The sequence below is a fragment of the Carcharodon carcharias genome, chromosome 1, assembly GCF_017639515.1.
Source record: "Carcharodon carcharias isolate sCarCar2 chromosome 1, sCarCar2.pri, whole genome shotgun sequence".
Lineage (NCBI taxonomy): Eukaryota > Metazoa > Chordata > Chondrichthyes > Lamniformes > Lamnidae > Carcharodon > Carcharodon carcharias.
Window position 1 is genome coordinate 200606670 of NC_054467.1, and position 19641 is coordinate 200626310.

Here is a 19641-nt window from a genome sequence, read left to right on the forward strand (position 1 = left end):
TGATTCTGCTTGATTGCCTTGAATTTTTCTGAGTGCCCTGCTATAACATCTTTTAATAATAGCTTCTAAAATTTTCCCTATGACAGATGTTAGGCTAACTGTCCTATAGTTTCCTACTTTCTGTCTCCCTCCCTTTTTGAATAAAGGAGTTATATTTTCTAATCTAATGTGGAGCCTTCCCAAATCTAGTGAATTTTGGAAAATTAAAACCAATGTATCAACTATCTCACTAGCCGCTTTCAAGATCTTAGGGTGAAGTCCATCCGGACCTGGAGGTTTGTCAGCCTGCAGCCCCAACAGTTTGCTCATTACCACTTCCCTGGTGATTTGTAATTTTCCTGAGTTCCTCCCTCTCTTCCATCTCCTAATTTATAGCTATTTCTGGGATGTTACTTTTGTCCTCTATAGTGATGGCCGAATCAAAAATACCTGTTTAGTTTCATCTGCCATCTCCCTACTTTCCATTATCAATTCCTCAAATGTTCTTTGTATAGGCCCAATGATCACTTTGTTAACAATTTGCTTATTTAAATATTTATAGAAACTCTTATTATCTTTATATTACTAGCTAGCTTTTTCTCATACTCTAATTTTTCCCTTCTTATTAATCTTTTTACCATTCTTTGCTGTTCTTCATATTCTTTCCAATCTTCTGACCTACCACCTGTCTTTGTATAATTATGTGCTTTTTCTTTAAGTTTGATACTGTCTTTAATTTTTAGTTAACCACGGTTGGTGGGCCCTCCCCTCAGGATTTTTTCTTTCTCTTTGGAATGTATATATTCTGTGTATTCTGAAATATCCCCTTAAATGTCTGCAAATGAACTTCTATTGACCTATCCCTTAACCTCTTTTGCCAGTTCACTTCAGCTGGCTCTGCCTTCGTAATTGCCCTTATTTAAGTTTAAAATACAAGTCTTGGAAGCACTCGTTTCTCCCTCAAAATGAATGTAAAATTCAACCATATTTTGCTCACTGCTACCTAGGGAGGAGGTGGGGGGCGGGGGTGGACCCTTCACTAGTAAGTTATCAATTAATCCTTTCTCATTGCTCAATACCAGGTCTAGTATAGCCTGCTCACTGGTTGGCTCGTGAACATTCTGTCCAAAGAAACTATCCTGAAAACATTCTCTGAACTCCTCAAATATGCTACCTTTGTCCATCTGATTTTTCCAGTCTATATGTAGATTAAAATCCCCTATGATTATTGCTGTATTTCTGGTAAGCTACCATTGTCTCTTTTAAAACTCTGTCCTACTGTGCAGTTACAATTAGGAGCCTGTACACCACTCCCACAAGTTATTCCTTGCCTTTATCATTCCTTTTTCTCAACCGAAACCTCTTTTATATCCTGGTTTCCTGAACTTGGATCATCCCCCTCTAATGTAATAATGCCATCATTAATTAACTGAGCCACCATTTCACGACCGCTGGATCCTCCCCCTCCCACTGCAAGTTCCTCTCCAGCCGAGCAGATGTCCTGCACCCTGGCACAGGGTAGGCAACAAAGCCGCTTGGACTCTTGCTCTTTGCTACAGAAAACAGTGTCAATCCCTGTTACTATACTGTCTACATTCCTTTTTGCTCTCCCCCCCACCACTTGAATGGCTTCCTATACCATAGTGCCATGGTCAGTTTGCTTATCTACCCTGCAGACCCCACTCTCCTCCAAACAAGCTCAGAGAACCTCAAACCGATTGAAAATTGCAGAGGCTTGTGCTCTTGCCTTCTGGGTCCCTTTTACCTGCATCACTCATAGTCACACTCTCCGGTCCCTGGCCACTGGCCAGATCAGAAGACCCTATCCACACTGTCAGTGAACAGGCATGCAATGGGTATTGTCTACATTAATATGAAGAAAGCATTAAGCTCTGCATAACAGGCTGGTTAACAAAATTGAGGCTCGTGGAATAGGAGGGTCATTATCAGCTTGGATTAAAAAACAAGGCTTAAGGACAAGAAACAGCCAGTTGTGGTAATTGTCATTTTTCAGACTGGAGGATTGTGGACAGTGGTGTTGACCCTTCCATCACTATACTGATGACGGAGAGTTGACTGATGGGGCAGTAATTGGGCCAGGTTGGATTTAGAAACGATAGGAAAGTTACAGCACCGAAGCAGGCCGTTCAGCCGATCTTGTCCATGCCAGCCTGAGGACACCCTGGTGCCCTTTCTAATCCCACCTTCTTGCACCCGGCCCATAGCCCTGCAGCTTACAGCACTTTAGGTGCAGATCCAGGTACTTTTTAAAAAGAGTAGAGTTTATGCCTCTACCACCAACTTGGGCAGCGAATCCCAGACATCCACTACCCTCTGTGTTTAAAAAAAAAAGTTCTTCCTCATGTCCTCCCCATACACCTTCTGCCACTTATCTTGAATCTATGTTCTAGAATTCTCCACCAAGGGAAACAAATTTATCCTGTCCACTTTATCTATTCCCCTCATAATTTTGTACACCTCAATCAAGTCACCTCTCAGCCTTCTTTGTTCTAAGGAAAATAAGCCCAACCTATCCAATCTCTCCTCGTGGCTACACTTCTCTAACTCTGACCTCATTCTTGTAAATCTGCTCTGCATTCTCTCCAGAGCTATAACGTCCTTCTATGATGTGACCAGAGTGCACATAGTACTCCAATTGTGGCCTCACCAGTGTTTTATACAATTCCAACATAATATCCTTACTTTTATATTCTGTACCTCTGCTAATGAAGGAGAGCATTCCATATGCCTTCTTTACAACCTTGTCTACTTGAACTGCTGCCTTCAAGGACCAGTGTACTTGTACGGCAAGATCTCTCACTTCACCTACCCCTCTTAGTATATTGCCATTTATTGTGTAATCCCTGTAAGTGTTTGACCTCTTTAAATGTATGACCTCACACTTCTCTATGTTAAAATCCATCTGCCACTTTACCACCCACTCCACCAGCCCATCTATATCGTTTTGGAGATTATGGCTATCCTCTACACTATCCACTACTCGGCCAATCTTTTGTGTCATCTGCAAATTGTGCCCCACCAAGTTCATGTCCAACTTGTTAATATATAACACAGCAAGGGTCCCAACACCAAGCTCTGTGGAACACCACTCGAGACAACTTTCCATTCTCAAGGGCATCCATTGACCATTACCCTTTGTTTCCTGTTACAAAGCCAATCTTTTATCCAGTTTGCCACATTACCCTGAATCCCATGGGCTTTCACTTTCCTGACCAATCTGCCATGTTGGACCTTGTCAAATGCCTTGCTAAAATCCATGTACACAACATCCACTGCACTACCTTCATCATCCCTTCTTGTCACTTCCTCAAAGAATTCAATCAAATTTTTGAGGCAAGACCTTCCCTTTAACAAATCCATGCTGACCATCCCTGACTAGTTCATGCCTTTCCACATGACAGTTAATCCTGTCTCTCATGATTGATTCTACTAATTTGCTCCAGCGATGTAAGACTAACTGACCTATAATTGTTTGGCATTTCGTTTGATCCCTTTTTAAACGATGGAACTATGTTTGCATTTCTCCAGTCCTCTGGTACCTCCCCTGTATCTAGTGAAGATTGGAAAATCATCCTCAGAGCATCTGCTATCTCCTCCCTGACTTCCTTCTGCAGCCTTGGAAACAATCCATCTGGCCCTGGTGACTTATCCACTTTCAAGGATTTCAGCCCTTCAAGTACTTCCCCTCTGTTTATGACCATCCCGTCCAATATCTTGCAGTGTTCCTCCTGGACTACTATATCTACATCGTCCCTTTGTAAATATGGAGACAAAACATTCATTCAAAACCCTTCCCACAGCCTCTGCATCTACACACAAGTTTTCATCTTCTTCTCTGATAGGTCCCGCTTTTTCTTTAACTAACCTTTTGGCATTAATGCATTGGTAAAATACCTTTGCATTATCTTTAACTTTACTTGCTAATCTTTTTTCATGCCCTCTCTTTGATGTCCTTATTTCATTATTTCCTTTGTCCCTGCACTTCCTATATATGTCTAGGCTATCTGCAGTGCTTAGTTCTTTGTGCCTATCGTACGCTTTCTTTTTCTGTTTGATCTTCCCCTGTATCCCTCTAGACAAGCAGGGAGGTCTAGATTTGGCTGTACCACTCTTATTTTTGTAGGGGACATGTCTACTTTGTACAATTAGGATCTTACTTTTTAGTGCTTTCCACTGTTTTATCCTCCAGCAGTTCTGTCTAGTCCAGTCCACCTTGGACAAGTCCCTTCTCGTTTCTGCAAAATTTGCCTTCCCCCAGTTCAAGACTTTTACTCCGGCCTTATCTCTGTCCTTTTCCATGGTAATGCTAAATTTAACTAAATTATGATCACTGTCCGCTATATGGTTGCCAATTGTCACATCACCCACTTTCCCTTCTTCGTTCCCCAAGACTAGGTCTAGAATTGCATCTCTTGTTGGGTTTCTCACTAATTGGTTGAAAAAATTTTCCTGGACACACTGCATGAATTTTTCTCCCCCAGTGCCCCTTATACTGTTTGAATCCCAGTTGATATTAGGATAGTTCAAGTCTCCTACTCTTACTGCCCTCTTGTTCTTACAAGCAGAAATTTGCTATGTATTTGTTCTTCTATTTCCCTTTCACTATTTGGGGATCAATAGAATACTCCTAATAGAGTGACTGCCCCTTTTTTATTTCTAAGCTCAATCCATAAAGCCTCGTTTGTTGACTCATTTAGTATATGATCCCTTCTCACAACTGGAATTGATTCTTTAACCATTAGTGCTAACCCCCCCCCCTCTTTTTTATCTCCTACTCTATCGTGTCTGAAGACTCTATAACCAGGGATATTAAGCTGCCAGTTTTGTCCCTCCTTTAGCTAGGTCTCTGTTAGAGCAATGACATCCTGCTGCCATGTGTCTACCTGTGCCCTTAACTCATCTACCTATTTGTAATACTCCTTGCATTGAAATATAAACAGCTTAACCCTGTCAATTTCCTATGTCTATCACAATGTCTGTAGCTAATGTTCTACCTCCATTTTTCTGATCTGAATCTGACCTATCTGATCCTACTCCTGGGATCCCATCCCCCTGCCACACTAGTTTAAATACTCCCCAACAGAACTAGCAAAAGCAAGGACATTGGCCCCAGCTCTGCCTGGGTGCAGCCCGTCCGGTTTGTACAGGTTCCACCTTCCCCAGAACCGGTCCCAGTGCCTCAAAAATCTGAATCCCTCCCAGCTACACCATCTCTCCTCTTATTCCTGCTCTCGCTAGCATGTGGAACTGGGAGTAGTCCTGAGATTACTGCATTTAAGGTCCTGCTTTTTAACTTATCTCCGAACTTCCTGTACTGAGCTTGCAGGTCCTCATCCCTTTGGTACCAACGACACAGGTAAATTATGTGCACCATGACCACTGGCTGTTTACTTCCCTTCCCAGAATGTCCTGCAGCCGCTCTGTGACATCCTGGACCCTGGCACCAGGGAGGCAATCTACCATCCCTGATTCACGTTTGCGGCCACAGAAGCGTCTGTCTGTGCCCCTAACTATTGAATCCCCTATCACTATAGCCCTGCCACGTGCTTTCCTCCCGTCCCTCTGAGCAGCAGAGCCACCCACGGTGCCGTGAACTTGGCTGTTGCTGCTTTCCCCTGAGAGGCCGTCCCCACCCCCCCCACAGTATCCAAAGCGGTATATTTGCTAGAGAGGGGGATGACCACAGGGGACTCCTACACTACTTTCCTGAGTCTTTTACAGTTCCTGATGGTCACCCATTCCCTTTCTGCCTGTGCAATCTTCACCTGCGGTGTGACCACCTCTCTAACCGTGCTATTGACTTGCTCAGCATCGCAGATGCTCCACATCGAGTCCACCCACCGCTCCATCTTCGAAATCCGGTTAGCTAGAAGCTGCATTTGGACACACCTTCCGCACACATGGTCACGAGAGACACTGGAAGCGTCACGCATTTCCCACATCCTGCAGCAGGAGCTTATCACGGGTCTGAGTTCTCCTGCATAGATGTGGAGTGAATGTTTCCCCTTGTGGGGCATTCTAGAACGAGAGACCATAGTTTTAGGCTAAGGGGTGGTAGATTTAAATCAGATATGAGGAGGAATTATTTTTCTCAAAGGGTCGTGAATCTGTGGAATTCGCTACCTTAACATGCAGTGGATGTTGGGACACTGCACACAATTAAGGAGGAGATAAACAGATTTTTAATTAGTAACAGGTTGAAAGGTTATGGGGAGAGGACGGGAAATTTGAGTTGAGGCAGACATGAGATCAGCCATTGAGATTGAATAGCGGGGCAGGCTCGAGGGACTGAATTGCCTACTCCTGCTCCTAGTTGTTATGGTCTTATGGCCATGACGTCCCTCTCAATTAAGCTAGTTGCTCCCTTAAAAAATATGCTAACTCTGGGCCTTATTTATGTTAGCTAGGAATCTTGTTTCTTGACTAATTATACTTGTACAGTACTACTCTATACCTTTTTTTTAAGCTCCTACCTTAGTATTAAGCAATAAATTACTTTAATGGATTGAAAAAAAAACTCACTGGGATTTTTTCACCTATCAGCTGCTTTTTTTAAAAATCCATTTTCAGAAGAGTGTCCCTCGCAGGTCTGGTGCACTCCTGAAGGTACTGCCTCTCCCTCTCTCTTTATTTTGGTTTGAGGAGGAGGGAGGGATGGAAACACTACAGCAATGTAATGTTTGGGGCTATTCTGTTTGATAGTGGGTCCTCCTCGATCCCCTTCTGAGTTGCGGTGACTGCGCTGACTTCTCCCAGAATGCTTCTCAGTTACTTCTCACTACCTCCCTCTGTTGGATTTGCCCTGCTTGTTGTGTACATGACATACCAGGGCAATTTTCCACATTGCTGTGTAGTCTAGTATTGGAGCTGTACTGGAACAGCTTGGCTAGGGGTGTGACAAGTTGTGGTCCACAAATCTTCAGTACTGTTGCCGGAATATTGTCAAGGCCCATAGCCTTTGCAGCATCTAGTGCCTTCAACCGTCTCTTGATATCATGTTGAGTGAATTGAATTGACTGAGGACTGGCATCTGATTCTGGGGACTTGCATGGAGGCCAAGGTGGATCATCCACTTGGCATTTCTGGCTGAAGGTCGTTGCAAATGCTTCAACCTCATCTTCTGCACTGATGTGTTGTGCTCACCCATCATTGAGGATGGAGGTATTTGTGAAGCCACTCCCCCAGTGAGTTGTTTAATTCTCCACCACCATTCATAACTGGATGCGGCAGGACTGTCAAGCTTCGATGTAGTTTATTGTTTGTGGACTTGCTTAGCTATGTCTGTCGTGTGCTTATGCTGTTTGGCACATACGAACAAGGAGCAGGAGTAGGCCATTCAGCCCCTTGAGCCTGCTCTGCCATTTAAAAGGATCATGGCTGATCTGATAGTAACTTCAAATCTGCATCCCACCTACCACCTCCCCGATAGCCTATCGCCCCCTTGCTTACCAAGCATCTATCCATCTCTGCCTTAAAAATATTCAAAGACTCTGCTTCCTCCACTTTTTCAGTAAGAATTCCAAAAACTCGACCCTCAGTGCAAAAAATTTTGCCTCATCTGTTTTGAATGGGCGACTCTTTATTTTTAAACAGCGACCCCTAGTTCTAGATTCTCCCACAAGAGGAAACATCCTCTTCACTTCCAGCCCGTTAAGACCCCTAGAATCTTTTATGTTTCAACCAAGTCGCCTCTTACTCTTGTAGCTTAACCAAGTTGAAACCCCATTTTTAGCTATGCCTGGTGCTGCTCCTGGCGTGCCCTCCTGCAGTCTTGATTGAACCAGGGTTGATCCCCTGGCTTGGTAATTGGAGAGTAGGGGATGTTCCACCCATGAGATTACAGATTGTGGTTGAGTGCAGTTCCGTTGCTGATGGCCCACAGCGTCTCATGGATGTCCAATTTTGTTAGATCTGTTTGAAATCTATCCCAAAAAGCATGATGGTAGTGCCACACATTGCGCTGGAGGGTATCCTCAATGTGAAGATGGGACTTCGTCTCCACAAAGATTGGTGGTGGTCACTCCTACCAATGCTTTAGTGGACAGATTCATATGGATGAGGTCAAGTATGTTTTTCCCTCTTGGTTCCTTCACCCCCTGCAGCAGACCCAGCCTAGCATCTATGTCCTTTGTGGCTTGGTCAATAGTGGTGCTACTGAGCCACTCTTGGTGATGGGCATTGTTGTCCCCCACCCAGAGTACATTCACTGCCCTTGCCACCCTCGGTGCTTCCTCCAAGTGGTGTTCAACATGGAGTACTGATTCAAAAACAAAAATTGCTGGAAAAACTCAGCAAGTCTGATAGCAACTGTGGCGAGAAAGATGTCTTTTTTTTTGGGAAAAATATACTTTATTCATAAAATATCTGGAAGAACATTACAAAACATTTCTAAATGGCCATCAAAAAAAGTGCAATCATATTCAACTTTTACACATGGATGATGAGGTGCTTCAATACAATCAATGAATATTGCAGTCATTTCAATGTGGTCATTTCAGACAGTCAGTGCCATGATATTTGAGTTATCGGCATACATCATGTTGCACTTTGAGGTGCTTCAATACAATTATGATACATTTAGTATTCACTACATACAATCTTTGAGTTGTAGAGCCTGAGGAGTCTATAGAATTCCCAGCACTATGACAGAAAGGCCTTAGCGACCTTTCCCCATTGCGCCTGTGCGGCAGCTGCCCCAAGCTTTAGTGCGTCCCTCAGCTTGTAGTCCTGGACGTTGGAACGTGCCAGTCTGCAATGCTTGGTCGGGGTCAACTTTTTGCACTGGAAAACCAGCAAATTTTGGACAGACCAAAGAGTGCCTTTCACCAAGATGATAATCTTCCAGCTGCAGTTGATGTTTGTTTTGGTGTGTGCATCTGGGAATAGCCTATCACAGACTTTCCTTTTGCTTTCCCTTTTCCCCCCCTCTCTCTCTAAAAATGCTGAATCTAACTTCCCTAGTTCTGACAAAAGATCATCAATCTGAAATGTTAGCTGTTTCTCTCTGCATTAGTGCTACCTGACTTGACTATTTCAAGCATTTTCTGTTTCTTAATTTTACCTTCTAATATTTAAACAGTTCAGAGAGCATTAAGATTCAACCGTAATGTAGCTCAGTCATCTGTAGACTAAAACAGGTGGGAATACTCCCTCAAAGCATACCAATGAACCAGTCCAATTTTTATAACAGCCCTGAAGCTTCCCTTGTTATTTTTCTTGTTTGTGCACAGATTACCAGATTATTGAATTTTGTTTTTATAACTTGACATGACGGATTTAACTCAGTTTCACAGTTGCTAGTCTAATGCCATTAACTTTATACTGCCATGTTAAAGATTGAGGGAGGCTTAGATGTTTAGGGTGAAATTCCAGACAGGATCAGGTGATTGAAGGTTTTGGCACCAGTGGTGGGGCAGAAAGCTGAAATTGGAAAACTGGAATGTACAAGAAGGGACACAGCCCTGAAGGGATTTAGATGGTGGGCTGGGAAAATGCTGTGGTGGCTTTTACAGATAGGAATTTTGAATTCATGTTGCGCTTAATTTTGTTATCAAATGTTATTAAATATTATATGAAATCTGTCTAATTTTAATACTCATTACTCTTGGAGGCATTGATGGAGGCTTATAGATAAATCTGTAGGTTAAAATTATTTTGTGTGTCCTTTTAATATGGCTTACAAATAATCAAATTCACATCACTGTCCACAAGAATGAAGGTGGCCTTTTGTCGGTGGATACAGGGATAAAAGGCTTGTGCTGTTTTTAAGTGTTGGAGTTTTGCTAACGCTAGTCATGTAAATCTCTTGCTAGCAATCTATTTTAAGATATGCATGTTTGAGATTATCTTTTTTAACAGGTGTGTATGTGTATTCATATTCATTTCTATTTTCTGTTTGCAGCCTACATGCCATCAGATTTCTCTCCAGCTAGGAGGATGGGATTGCTATGGATGTGTGACTTGTGACTTGTTTATGGGAAAAATGTGAAATTCGCTAAGGGTAGGGGGAGGATTGGCCTGTGTTGTATTGTTGGTTAGGCTGCTGAAGCTCAGTTTAGATAATAGAGAATAAAATAACATGCTGGAAATATGCAGCAGGTTTGGCAGTATCTGTGAAGAGAGAAACAGTTAATGTTTCATGTTACAACTTTTTATCAGAACTGGGAAAAGTAAGGAATGTAAATGCACTACAAGACAGTTAGCCTAACATCTGTCATTGGGAAAATGCTGGAATCTATTATTAATGAAGTCTTCAAAAAAAACTCAAGCAGTGAAGTTTATTCTTTCAATTTAGTGTGCTGTAGCCAGTGTTCACAGTGCGGTCTCCTCTACATTGGGGAGGACCAAACGCACATTGGGTGACTGCTTTGTGCAACACCTCCATTCAGTCTGCGACATTTGCTCAGGGTTTCAGGTGGAAAGGAAATGGTTAGGACCAATAAATTGGAAACTGTTAAAATAACGTAGGGCATCTGAAGAGTCAGATGTAGGTGGGGAGAGACAGGGTAAGGGGAGAAAAAGTAGTTGAGATAGAAAGAAATGGGGCAGGAGCTGATTGAAACGATAGGTCTACAAGGATAGTCCTATTTGTGGATCTTGGGAAGGAGGTAGAAGTGGGCTGTATGGGATGGGAGACTGAGATGGAAAGCCATGGAGGGAAGACCTGTGGAGGAGTTGAGGTTAGTGACGGTCCTGGAAACAATGGCTCATTGTTCAGTGGTGGGATCATAGTCTGGGGAGGTAGTTGGAAATGTTGGAGAGATGATGCTCAGATTTGGGAGGTAGAGGTTGGTTCTTTCAATTTAGTGTACTGCGTTTGCTGCTCTCAATGCTCTGCATTGGGAGACCAAATGCACTTGGGTGACCACTTTGTGGAATACCCCTGTTCAATCTGCAAGCATGACCCTGAGCTTATGATGGCCTGTCATTTTAATTCTCTACCTTGCTGTTGTGCACTGTCAATTTGTTCTTCCATTATTAATGGGTTTCAGTTTGAATTCTTTTTACCTCCAAGACTGGTATCCAAGAGTTCTGATGCTTTAATTCAGGAATGGCTTTGATATGTTAAGATTTGATATAGAACAGCTGGGATTAAACTATCTTGGCACTTGAGATGTAGTCTTTCCAGATGTGAGCTGAAACTTGTCCATAGCTGCAGATAAAAATGATAGTTTGTTTATTAGGTTTTATTTTGTTTTGGATAACTGAGTTTAGGGAATAGGATTTTTTTCCCTCGGTGATGAGTAACCCTAAACACAGTGACACTTGTGAATATTTCCTTTGCGTGACATGAGAACTGTAGATATGAAAGTGAAAACCTGGGCTTTTTAAAGAACTTGGATGTTCTTTTTGTACCCCTGTTGCATGTTTTTTCAAAAACAAAAGCCTGCTTATTTTGGGAATTAGTGCATATAATTTATGAAGGCTAGTTCCAATATCTGTCATCTTTTGTGCTAGTATACTGAGTTCTCTTTTTGCTGGTGCTGATGTTCAAGCACTGGAAGTAATTTAGCTTGTCCCCCTGGGGTAAATGAGTTGTGCCAATATTGGATTCATTTGTACATTACACACCTAGTCTGACTTGTCTTCTCTGTTGGTCTGTTTGTCCTTCTAGGAAGTCATTTGTTTGAAGGACCCCAGACTGCTTTGTATTTTATCAGTTGGAAGAAAAATGTCTATATCTTGCTAAATGGTTAGCCTTATAGCTTCACCCACTGTCATTGTGGGAGGACTGTTTCAGCAGTTGAAGAAATGTACCTGATGGTTAATGATTGCTGTACCAGTTTGTACTGTAAAGTGCCTGCTGAATAGAATACCTATGCTTGGGACTGGAATATAGAAATGATTAGATCAGGACATGGCCACCTCCTAAGCTTTGTGCCTTTGGCCTGTGTGTTTTTCTGCAGCTTGGACATCTTGGTTTTATTTGTTAAAGTTGATATTTAATACAAATGCTGGAAAGGATTTCAGTTAATCACCGTAACTAGTCTTGTTGTCCCCAGTTGTATTAACTCCAGTCCACAACTCGAGCAAAAGAATCCAGGTTGAATTTCGCTAGAGTGCTGCATTATTGAAGGCACTGTTAAGGATGTTGGCATCTTGCCCCCTTACCTCTCTTTCCATTTGCCCCTAAATCTACTTACTCTGAAGACATTTGGAATTTTTTCCCCACAGAATCGTAAAATAACATAGGAAAAGGCCATTTCATCCATTGACCCTGCGCTGGCTCGAAAATTATTTAGTTTATTACTACAGATTACATGCATGAGTTGTAATGTTTGAAATGCTTCTTTTTCAGATTTTGTATTTTGTACATACCTTGTTTTGTATATACTGTATATGATGACTTCGGTGGGTAATGACCGATCTCGTGGAACTCGGGACAAGATGCAAATTCAAACATGTGCACAGATACAGAAACCAGTGCAGGTAAGAGACTGAATACTTTGATAGTTACCAATGCAAATCTAGTCAGGGAAGAACTGATATTCAGATTAGCAAGTCTTGTACAGTGATATTACTTATCATGAATGTTTGCCTTTCTGTTTTAAACAAGTTGTTCCAATACAGCTGCAACACAAGCATCTAGCTGGCAATGTGGAAAATTGCCAACTTATGTCCTGTACACAGCAGAACAACACCAATTATCACCCCATCAGTCTATTCTGAATCACCTGTAAAATGATGGAAGGAGTCATCAATGCTATCAAGTGGCTCATGCTTAGCAATAACCTGCTCACTGATTCTCAAGATGTTTTCTGTCAGGACCACTCAACTCCTGATCTCATTACAGCCTTGGTTCAAACATGGACAAAAGAGCTGAACTCGATGTTAAGAGTGATTGCCCTTGATACCGAGGCAGCATTTGACAGTGTGTGGCATCGAGGAGCCCTAGCAAAACTGGAGTCAGTGGGAATCGGGGGGGGAAACTCTCTGCTGGTTGGAGTCATACCTAGCACAAGGAAGATGTGTTTGTTGGATGTCAGTCATCTCAGTTCCAGAACATCACTGCAGGAGTTCCTAAGGGTAATGTCCTAGGCCCACCATCTTCAGCTGCTTCATCAATGACCTTCTGTTATAAAGTCAGAAGTGGAGATGTTCGCTGCTGATTGCGCAACGTTCACCATTAGCAACTCCTCATACTGAAACAGTTCATGTCCAAATGCAGCAAGGCCTGGACAATATCCAGGCTTGGGCTGACAAATGGCAAGTAACATTCGCACCACATAAGTGCCAGGCAATGACCGTATCCACGAGAGTTCAACCATCGCCCCTTGACATTCAATGTTATTATCATTGCTGAATCCCCCATGTCTACATCCTGGGAGTTACCATTGACCAGAAACTGAACTGGGCAAGCCACAAATACAAGAGCAGATCAGAGGTTAGTAGTCCAGTGGCAAGTAACTCACCACCTGGAGTTAATAGTTGGGAACACAGAAATGGCAAAGATGCTTAATCAATATTTTGCTTCAGTTTTCACGGTGGACGACACTAGCACCACCCCAATAGTAACAGGTAGTGCACAGGGTATAGAGAAGGAGGAACTTAGAACAATCACCATCACTAGATAAAAACTGCTAAACAAACTATTGGGATCTGATGGTCTACATCCCAGCGTCTTGAAGTGGCGGCGGAGATAGTGGATGCATTGGCTATAATATTCCAAAGTTCCCTGGATTCTGGAATGGTTCCAGTGGATTGGAAAAATGCTAATATAACGCCCTTATTCAAAAAGGGAGGCGAGGCAGAAAGTAGGAAACTAGACGTTTAATGCCTGTTGTTGGGAAATGGTTGGAATCCATTATTAAGGAAGAAGTAATGGGGCATTTGGAAAGTCAAAATGCAATCCATCAGAGTCAGCCTGGTTTTATGAAGAGTAAATCGTGTTTGACTAATTTGCTAGAGTTCTTTGAAGATGTGACAAGCAAAGTGGATAATGGGGATCTGGATTTCCAGAAGGCCTTTGATAAGGTGCTGCACAAAAGGTTAATACACAAGATAGGATGACATGGAGTTGGGGTAATATATTAGCTTGGATAGAGGATTGGCTAACCAACAGAAAGCAGAGTCAAGATAAATGGGTCTTTTTCTGGATGGCAAGCTGTAACTAGTGAGGTGCCACAAGGTTCGGTCCTTGGGCCCCAACTATTTACAATCTTTATTAATGATTTGGCTTCAGGGGTAGAAGGTACTATAGCTAAATTTGCAGATGACACCAAAATAGGTGGGAAAGTAAATTGCAATGAAGAAATAAGAAATTTACAAATGGATATGGACAGGGTCAGTGAATTTGCCAAAATTTGGCAGATGGAGTTTAACGTGGGTGTGAGGCTATCCATTTTGGTCAGAAGAATAAAAAAGCGACTTATTACTTTGTTGGAAAGAAACTTCAGAATGCTTTAGTGCAGAAGGATCTGGGTGTCGTCGTGCATGAATTGCTGAAAGCTAGTATACAGGCGCAGCAGGTAAATAAGGAAGGCAAATGGAATTTTGGCATTTATTGTTAAAGGAATAGAGTATAAAAATAGGGAAGTGTTGTTGCAACTGTACAAGGCATTGGTGAGACCGCACCTGGAGCACTCTGCACAGTTTTGGTCCCCTTACTTGAGAAAGGAAGTAGTTGTGTTGGAGGCAGTTCAGAGGAGGTTCACTAGATTGATTCCAGAGATGCGGGGCTCCTCTTATGAGGAGAGATTGAACAGTTTAGGCCTATACTTGCTAGAGTTTAGAAGGATGAGAGGAGATCTAATTGAAGTATATAAGATGCTAAAGAGGATAGACAGACGTGGAGCGGATATTTCCCCTTCCGGGGGGGGGCATTCTAGAATGAGAGGTCATAGTTTTAGGCAACAGGGTAGGTTTAAATCAGAGATGAGGAATTACTTTTCTCAAAGGGTCGTGAATCTGTGGAATTCACTACCTCAGAGTGCAGTGGATGCCGGGACGCTGAATAAATTTGAGGCGATAGGCAGATTTTTAATTAGTAACGGGTTGAAAGGTTATGGGGAGAGGGCAGGAAATTGGAATTGAGGCTGAAATGAGATCAGCGATGATCGTATTGAATGGTGGGGCAGGCTGGAGGGGCAGAATTGCCTACTCCTCCTAGTTCTTATGTTATCCTGACTCCCCGAAGCCTGTCCACCATCTACAAGGCACAAGTCAGGAGTGTGATGGAATACTTCCCACTTGCCTGGACGAATGCAGCTTCAACAACATTCAAGATGCTCGACACCAGTCAGGACGAAACAGCCTGCTTGATTGGCACCCTATCGACAAAGTATTCACTCCCTTCACCATCAACGCACAGTGACAGCAGTGGGCACCATCTACCGGATGCATTTCAGGAACTCAGCAAGGCTCCTTATACAGCACCTTCCAAACCCACGACTGCTATGATCTGGAAGGACATAGGCAGCAGACAAATGGGAATAGCACCACCTGGAAGGTGCCCTGCAAGTCATTCACCATCCTGACTTGGAAATATATTGCCGTTCCTTCACTGTCGCTGGGTCAAAATCCTGGATCTCCCTAACAACACTGTGGGTGTACCTACACCGCATGGGCTGCGGCAGTTCAAGAAAGCAGCTCACCACCATCTTCTCAAGAGCAATTAGGGATGGACAATAAATGCTAGCCTATCTAACGACGCCCACATCCCGAGAATGATTAGAAAACTTCCCCCTCCAACTTCTTGAGTGTAGAACGATTTGGGGGGGGGGCAGTTGGAGAACATTGACTATTTTGTTTGTCCTCTAATAACGAGTGAAAATGTGTCATAATCAGTATAGATTAGTTCATATTAGATTCTTTCTATAAAGATCCTCAAAAATAAACATGTTCAGAACTGTTAGTATCTTAATGTGTCTGAGATACTTTTGACTTGTGAAACAAATGTCACTTTTTCTCTTGAATTAACCTGCTTGAGCCTTCTGAATATGTGCATGAATTAAACTTAAATAATTCTTTCATTTCAGTCATGGTTTATACTAGTCTGGAGTCAATAATTTAGGCCACAAATCTAAACCGTTTGAATTTTAGCCAGGTTCCCCCACCTTTTGTCATTAGTTTGTCATTTGGCATTGAAATTTTGGATTTGTTTCAGTGCTGGTCTTTTTAAATCCTTCCCATGTTAAACGCATAAAGATATTGCAATGCGGAAGTGGATCAATTTGGCCGAAATAGTCTATGATCATTATTCTACACAGAAGCGGTAATGTTTATCCCATGTGCCTGTCCTGACCTAGAGACATTGTGATGCTCTTTTTTTTTCTGAATGCTGATGTTTCCACAATTAGTGTATTTAGAAGCATCTTGGTGTTTGGGTTCTTCGTGGTACTAGCAAAGATACCTTCAACATTGTTCTTGTTTCACCTACCTGCAAAGTTAGTAGGGGCCAACCTAAAGTGCTGGTTCGTTGTTCTTCTGAATCATGTCATTCCTGTCAGACTTTGAAAGTTAGAGGAAAAGTTTAAGTTGGTAGGCCATTAGCTTTTGTTTTCATTGGTAACACTGGGAGCTATTCAGTAAAACAACACTTTCTTTCAGGAACAAAAAACAAAAATAGCTGGAAAAACCTCAGCAGGTCTGACAGCACCTGCAGAGAGGAAGACAGTTAACGTTTCGAGTCCGTATCACTCTTCATCAGAACTAAGAAATGAGGTGAAATATAAGCTGTTTGAGGGGGTTGGGACAGGTAGAGCTGGATAGAGGGCCAGTGATAGGTGGAGGCAAAGAGATTGCCAGCGATGTCATAGACAAAAGGACAAAGGGGTGTTGACGGTGGTGATATTAGTTAAAGAATGTGCTAATGGTGACATTAAGGGTAGAAAGCAGGATGAGCAAGTGACAGATGGCCCTAGTGGGGTAGGGGGAAGGGATCAAAATAGGCTAAAAGGTGGAGATTAAACAATGGATGGAAATAAATTAAAAAATAATAATAGAAATAGGTGGGAAGAGAAAAAGGTGCAGAAGGTGCACTCCCCCCACCGTCCAAGGGCCCAAACATTCCTTTCAAGTGAAGCAGCACTTCACTTACAGTTGCTTCAATTTAGTCTACTGCATTTGCTGCTCCCAATGCAGTCTCCTCTACATTGGAGAGACCAAACGCAGACTTGGTGACCGTTTTGTGGAAAACCTCGGTCTGTCCGCAAGCATGATCCGGACCTCCCTGTCGCTTGCCATTTCAATACACCACCCTGCTCTCATGTCCGCATGTCCGCCCTTGGTCTGCTGCAATGTTCCAGTGAAGCTCAACGCAGACTGGAGGAACAGCACCTCATCTTCCAATTAGGAACTTTAGAGCCTTCTGGACATAACGTTGAGTTCAACAACTTCAGATCATGAACTCTCTCCTCCATCCCCGCCGCCTCTCCGATTTCCCCCTTTTTTTTCTAATTAATTTATATATATTTTTAAATATATTTTTCTTTCCCACCTATTTCTATTATTTTTAAATGTATTTCCATCCATTGTTTTATCTCCAACTTTTACCCCATTTTGATCCCTTTCCCCCTACTCCACCTCTGACCGCCATCTGTCACTTGCTTGTCCTGCTTTCTACCCTTTAATGTCACCAATAGCACATCCTTTAGCTAATATCACTACCATCAACACCCCTTTGTCTTTTGTCTATGACATCTTTGGCAATCTCTTCTTTGCCTCCACCTATCACTGGCCCTCTATCCAGCTCTACCTGTCCCACGCCCCTCAAACAGCTTATATTTCACCTCATTTCTATTTCTCTTCAGTTCTGATGAAGAGTCATACAGACTCGAAATGTTAACTGTCTTCCTCTCTGCAGATGCTGTCAGACCTGCTGAGTTTTTCCAGTTATTTTTGATTTTGTTTCAGATTCCCAGCATCCGCAGTATTTTGCTTTTACTTTCTTTCAGGAGTTTGTTCAAAATTGGCTAATTTCAATAAAATTTACTGTTAAGATCATCAGGTCTCTGCTTCACTAAATGGAGGATGAATTATTGGCCTAAATCATGCATAATTTCTAAGTACATTAACAAAAGTTCTCTTCCTGCCTGTATTCAAGCTGCTCTGCTCTCTGCTCCTTTACCTATTTCTGACCGGCCGTATCCCTCATTGCTCTCATACCCTAATTACTGCCAATCACCTATCTCGTTTCCAGATGCAAATTCAAACTGCTAACTGCTTAGTCTTTGCTCCTTTTCTGCAGCCACAGATTATTCAGCCACCCCCTGCCTCTACTGTTGTCACTGTCCTTGCTAAAATCACTGCTTCTCTTCTGTTTTGGGGATTCCCTCCCCCCAACCCCCCACCGCTTGGCCACCAGTTTAGGCTTGACGAGTGTATCTGATGCACAGCTGGTTTAGCCATTCATCAGACCTGGCTTGACCAAATTCTGATGGTGGATGACTGCCAGAACTGCTCGTTACTGCAGGCTCATTTTGGAGAACAGAAAGCACCTTTCTCTGCTACCAGTTAGATCCTTAACCCCTCTCATCTTGCCCATCAAGTGTGAAGAACTCATTGGCTGCTTTGTCACCAAGATTGAGACCATTTATTCTTCCCTGTTCTCTTATTCTACTAAGCGCTCTTCTTCATGCTCCAGTTCAACTCCATCGCTTCATCCTGTCTCCAAGCTCATTCTGCCACTATCACTATGGTGCATTCTACTTGCAGTATTTGCCACCTCGAGCTAAGTACAGCACTAAAACATTTATTTGCTATTTGACCCTGTGCTGTCTTTCACTTCTCTGTCCCACCCACTGTATCCTCCCCACAACACTCATTTTTGATTTAACTTCCTTGAAGTTTCTTCCAGCTGGTCTCCACAAATTTTATTCAGTACCTGTTTGAAGCCATTTTTTTTTTCCTGTATACAACATCTACTGTAGATAACTTTGACCTCCAATTGTTAAGTGGCTTGCTTTTTCGACTTATGCCTGGAATTTTTCGATCTGTCTTGTCACCTTAATTGCTGTGCTTGATAACCTCAAAATGCTTTGACCAGGCCTTTTTGATTCCCCCCCCACCGCCAATGTGCAAAACTTCTGTTTCCTCTATGCACAGTCCTTGCATAAACATAAAACAAATATAGAAATGTAAGGTTTTAGTGACTTTTGATACTTTTTCTGAAATGTCTTAACAGTTAACCCAATTATTATCTTTTAGGCTACAGCAGAACAGATTCGACTTGCCCAAATGATCTATGATAAGAATGATGCAGATTTCGAAGAGAAAGTGAAGCAAGTAAGAATCCAGTTCTGATGCAATGCAAAGTCAGCTTCTTAAAGTGAATTTTTCCCCTCCCCTTGCCCTCTATCAACAAACGTCAAGTGGCTAAATTATTTGACCAAGTTCTAATATGCAATTTTCAAAGTACAGGAAAATCTCGGTTGTCTGGCATGCTTAAGGACTGGGAGGTGCCAGTTAATAAAATATGCCTGCTAACCAAAATGCAAAGTGAGTTCCACGTTTTAATCCAGTTGGAAAGCTCCAGGATGTTTGTGTGGATGTTGAGGCCTCATGAGAGGTCTGGGAACATGCAAATTGAGTGAATGGCACCGAAGGAACATTGTGTTGGAGTACAATGGGAGACTGAGAGGACAGGCCACCAAGAACTTGTGGGTTTAGCATCTCCCGTTAAAAGATAAACCTGAGCTCAGA

General features: G+C 42.5%; 1 protein-coding gene across 6 annotated transcripts in view; it reads left to right on the forward strand.

The window, feature by feature from the left end:
* Window positions 1-19641, forward strand: part of ubap2a (ubiquitin associated protein 2a) — a 156024-nt gene that overhangs the window by 9569 nt on the left and 126814 nt on the right. For all 6 annotated transcript variants that reach the window (XM_041187434.1, XM_041187414.1, XM_041187405.1 and 3 more), the window contains exons 2-3: window positions 12299-12429; window positions 19147-19224. In XM_041187434.1, the coding sequence (XP_041043368.1) occupies window positions 12340-12429; window positions 19147-19224 (168 nt within the window). In that variant the 5' untranslated portion in view covers window positions 12299-12339. The remainder of the gene's footprint in view (window positions 1-12298; window positions 12430-19146; window positions 19225-19641) is intronic.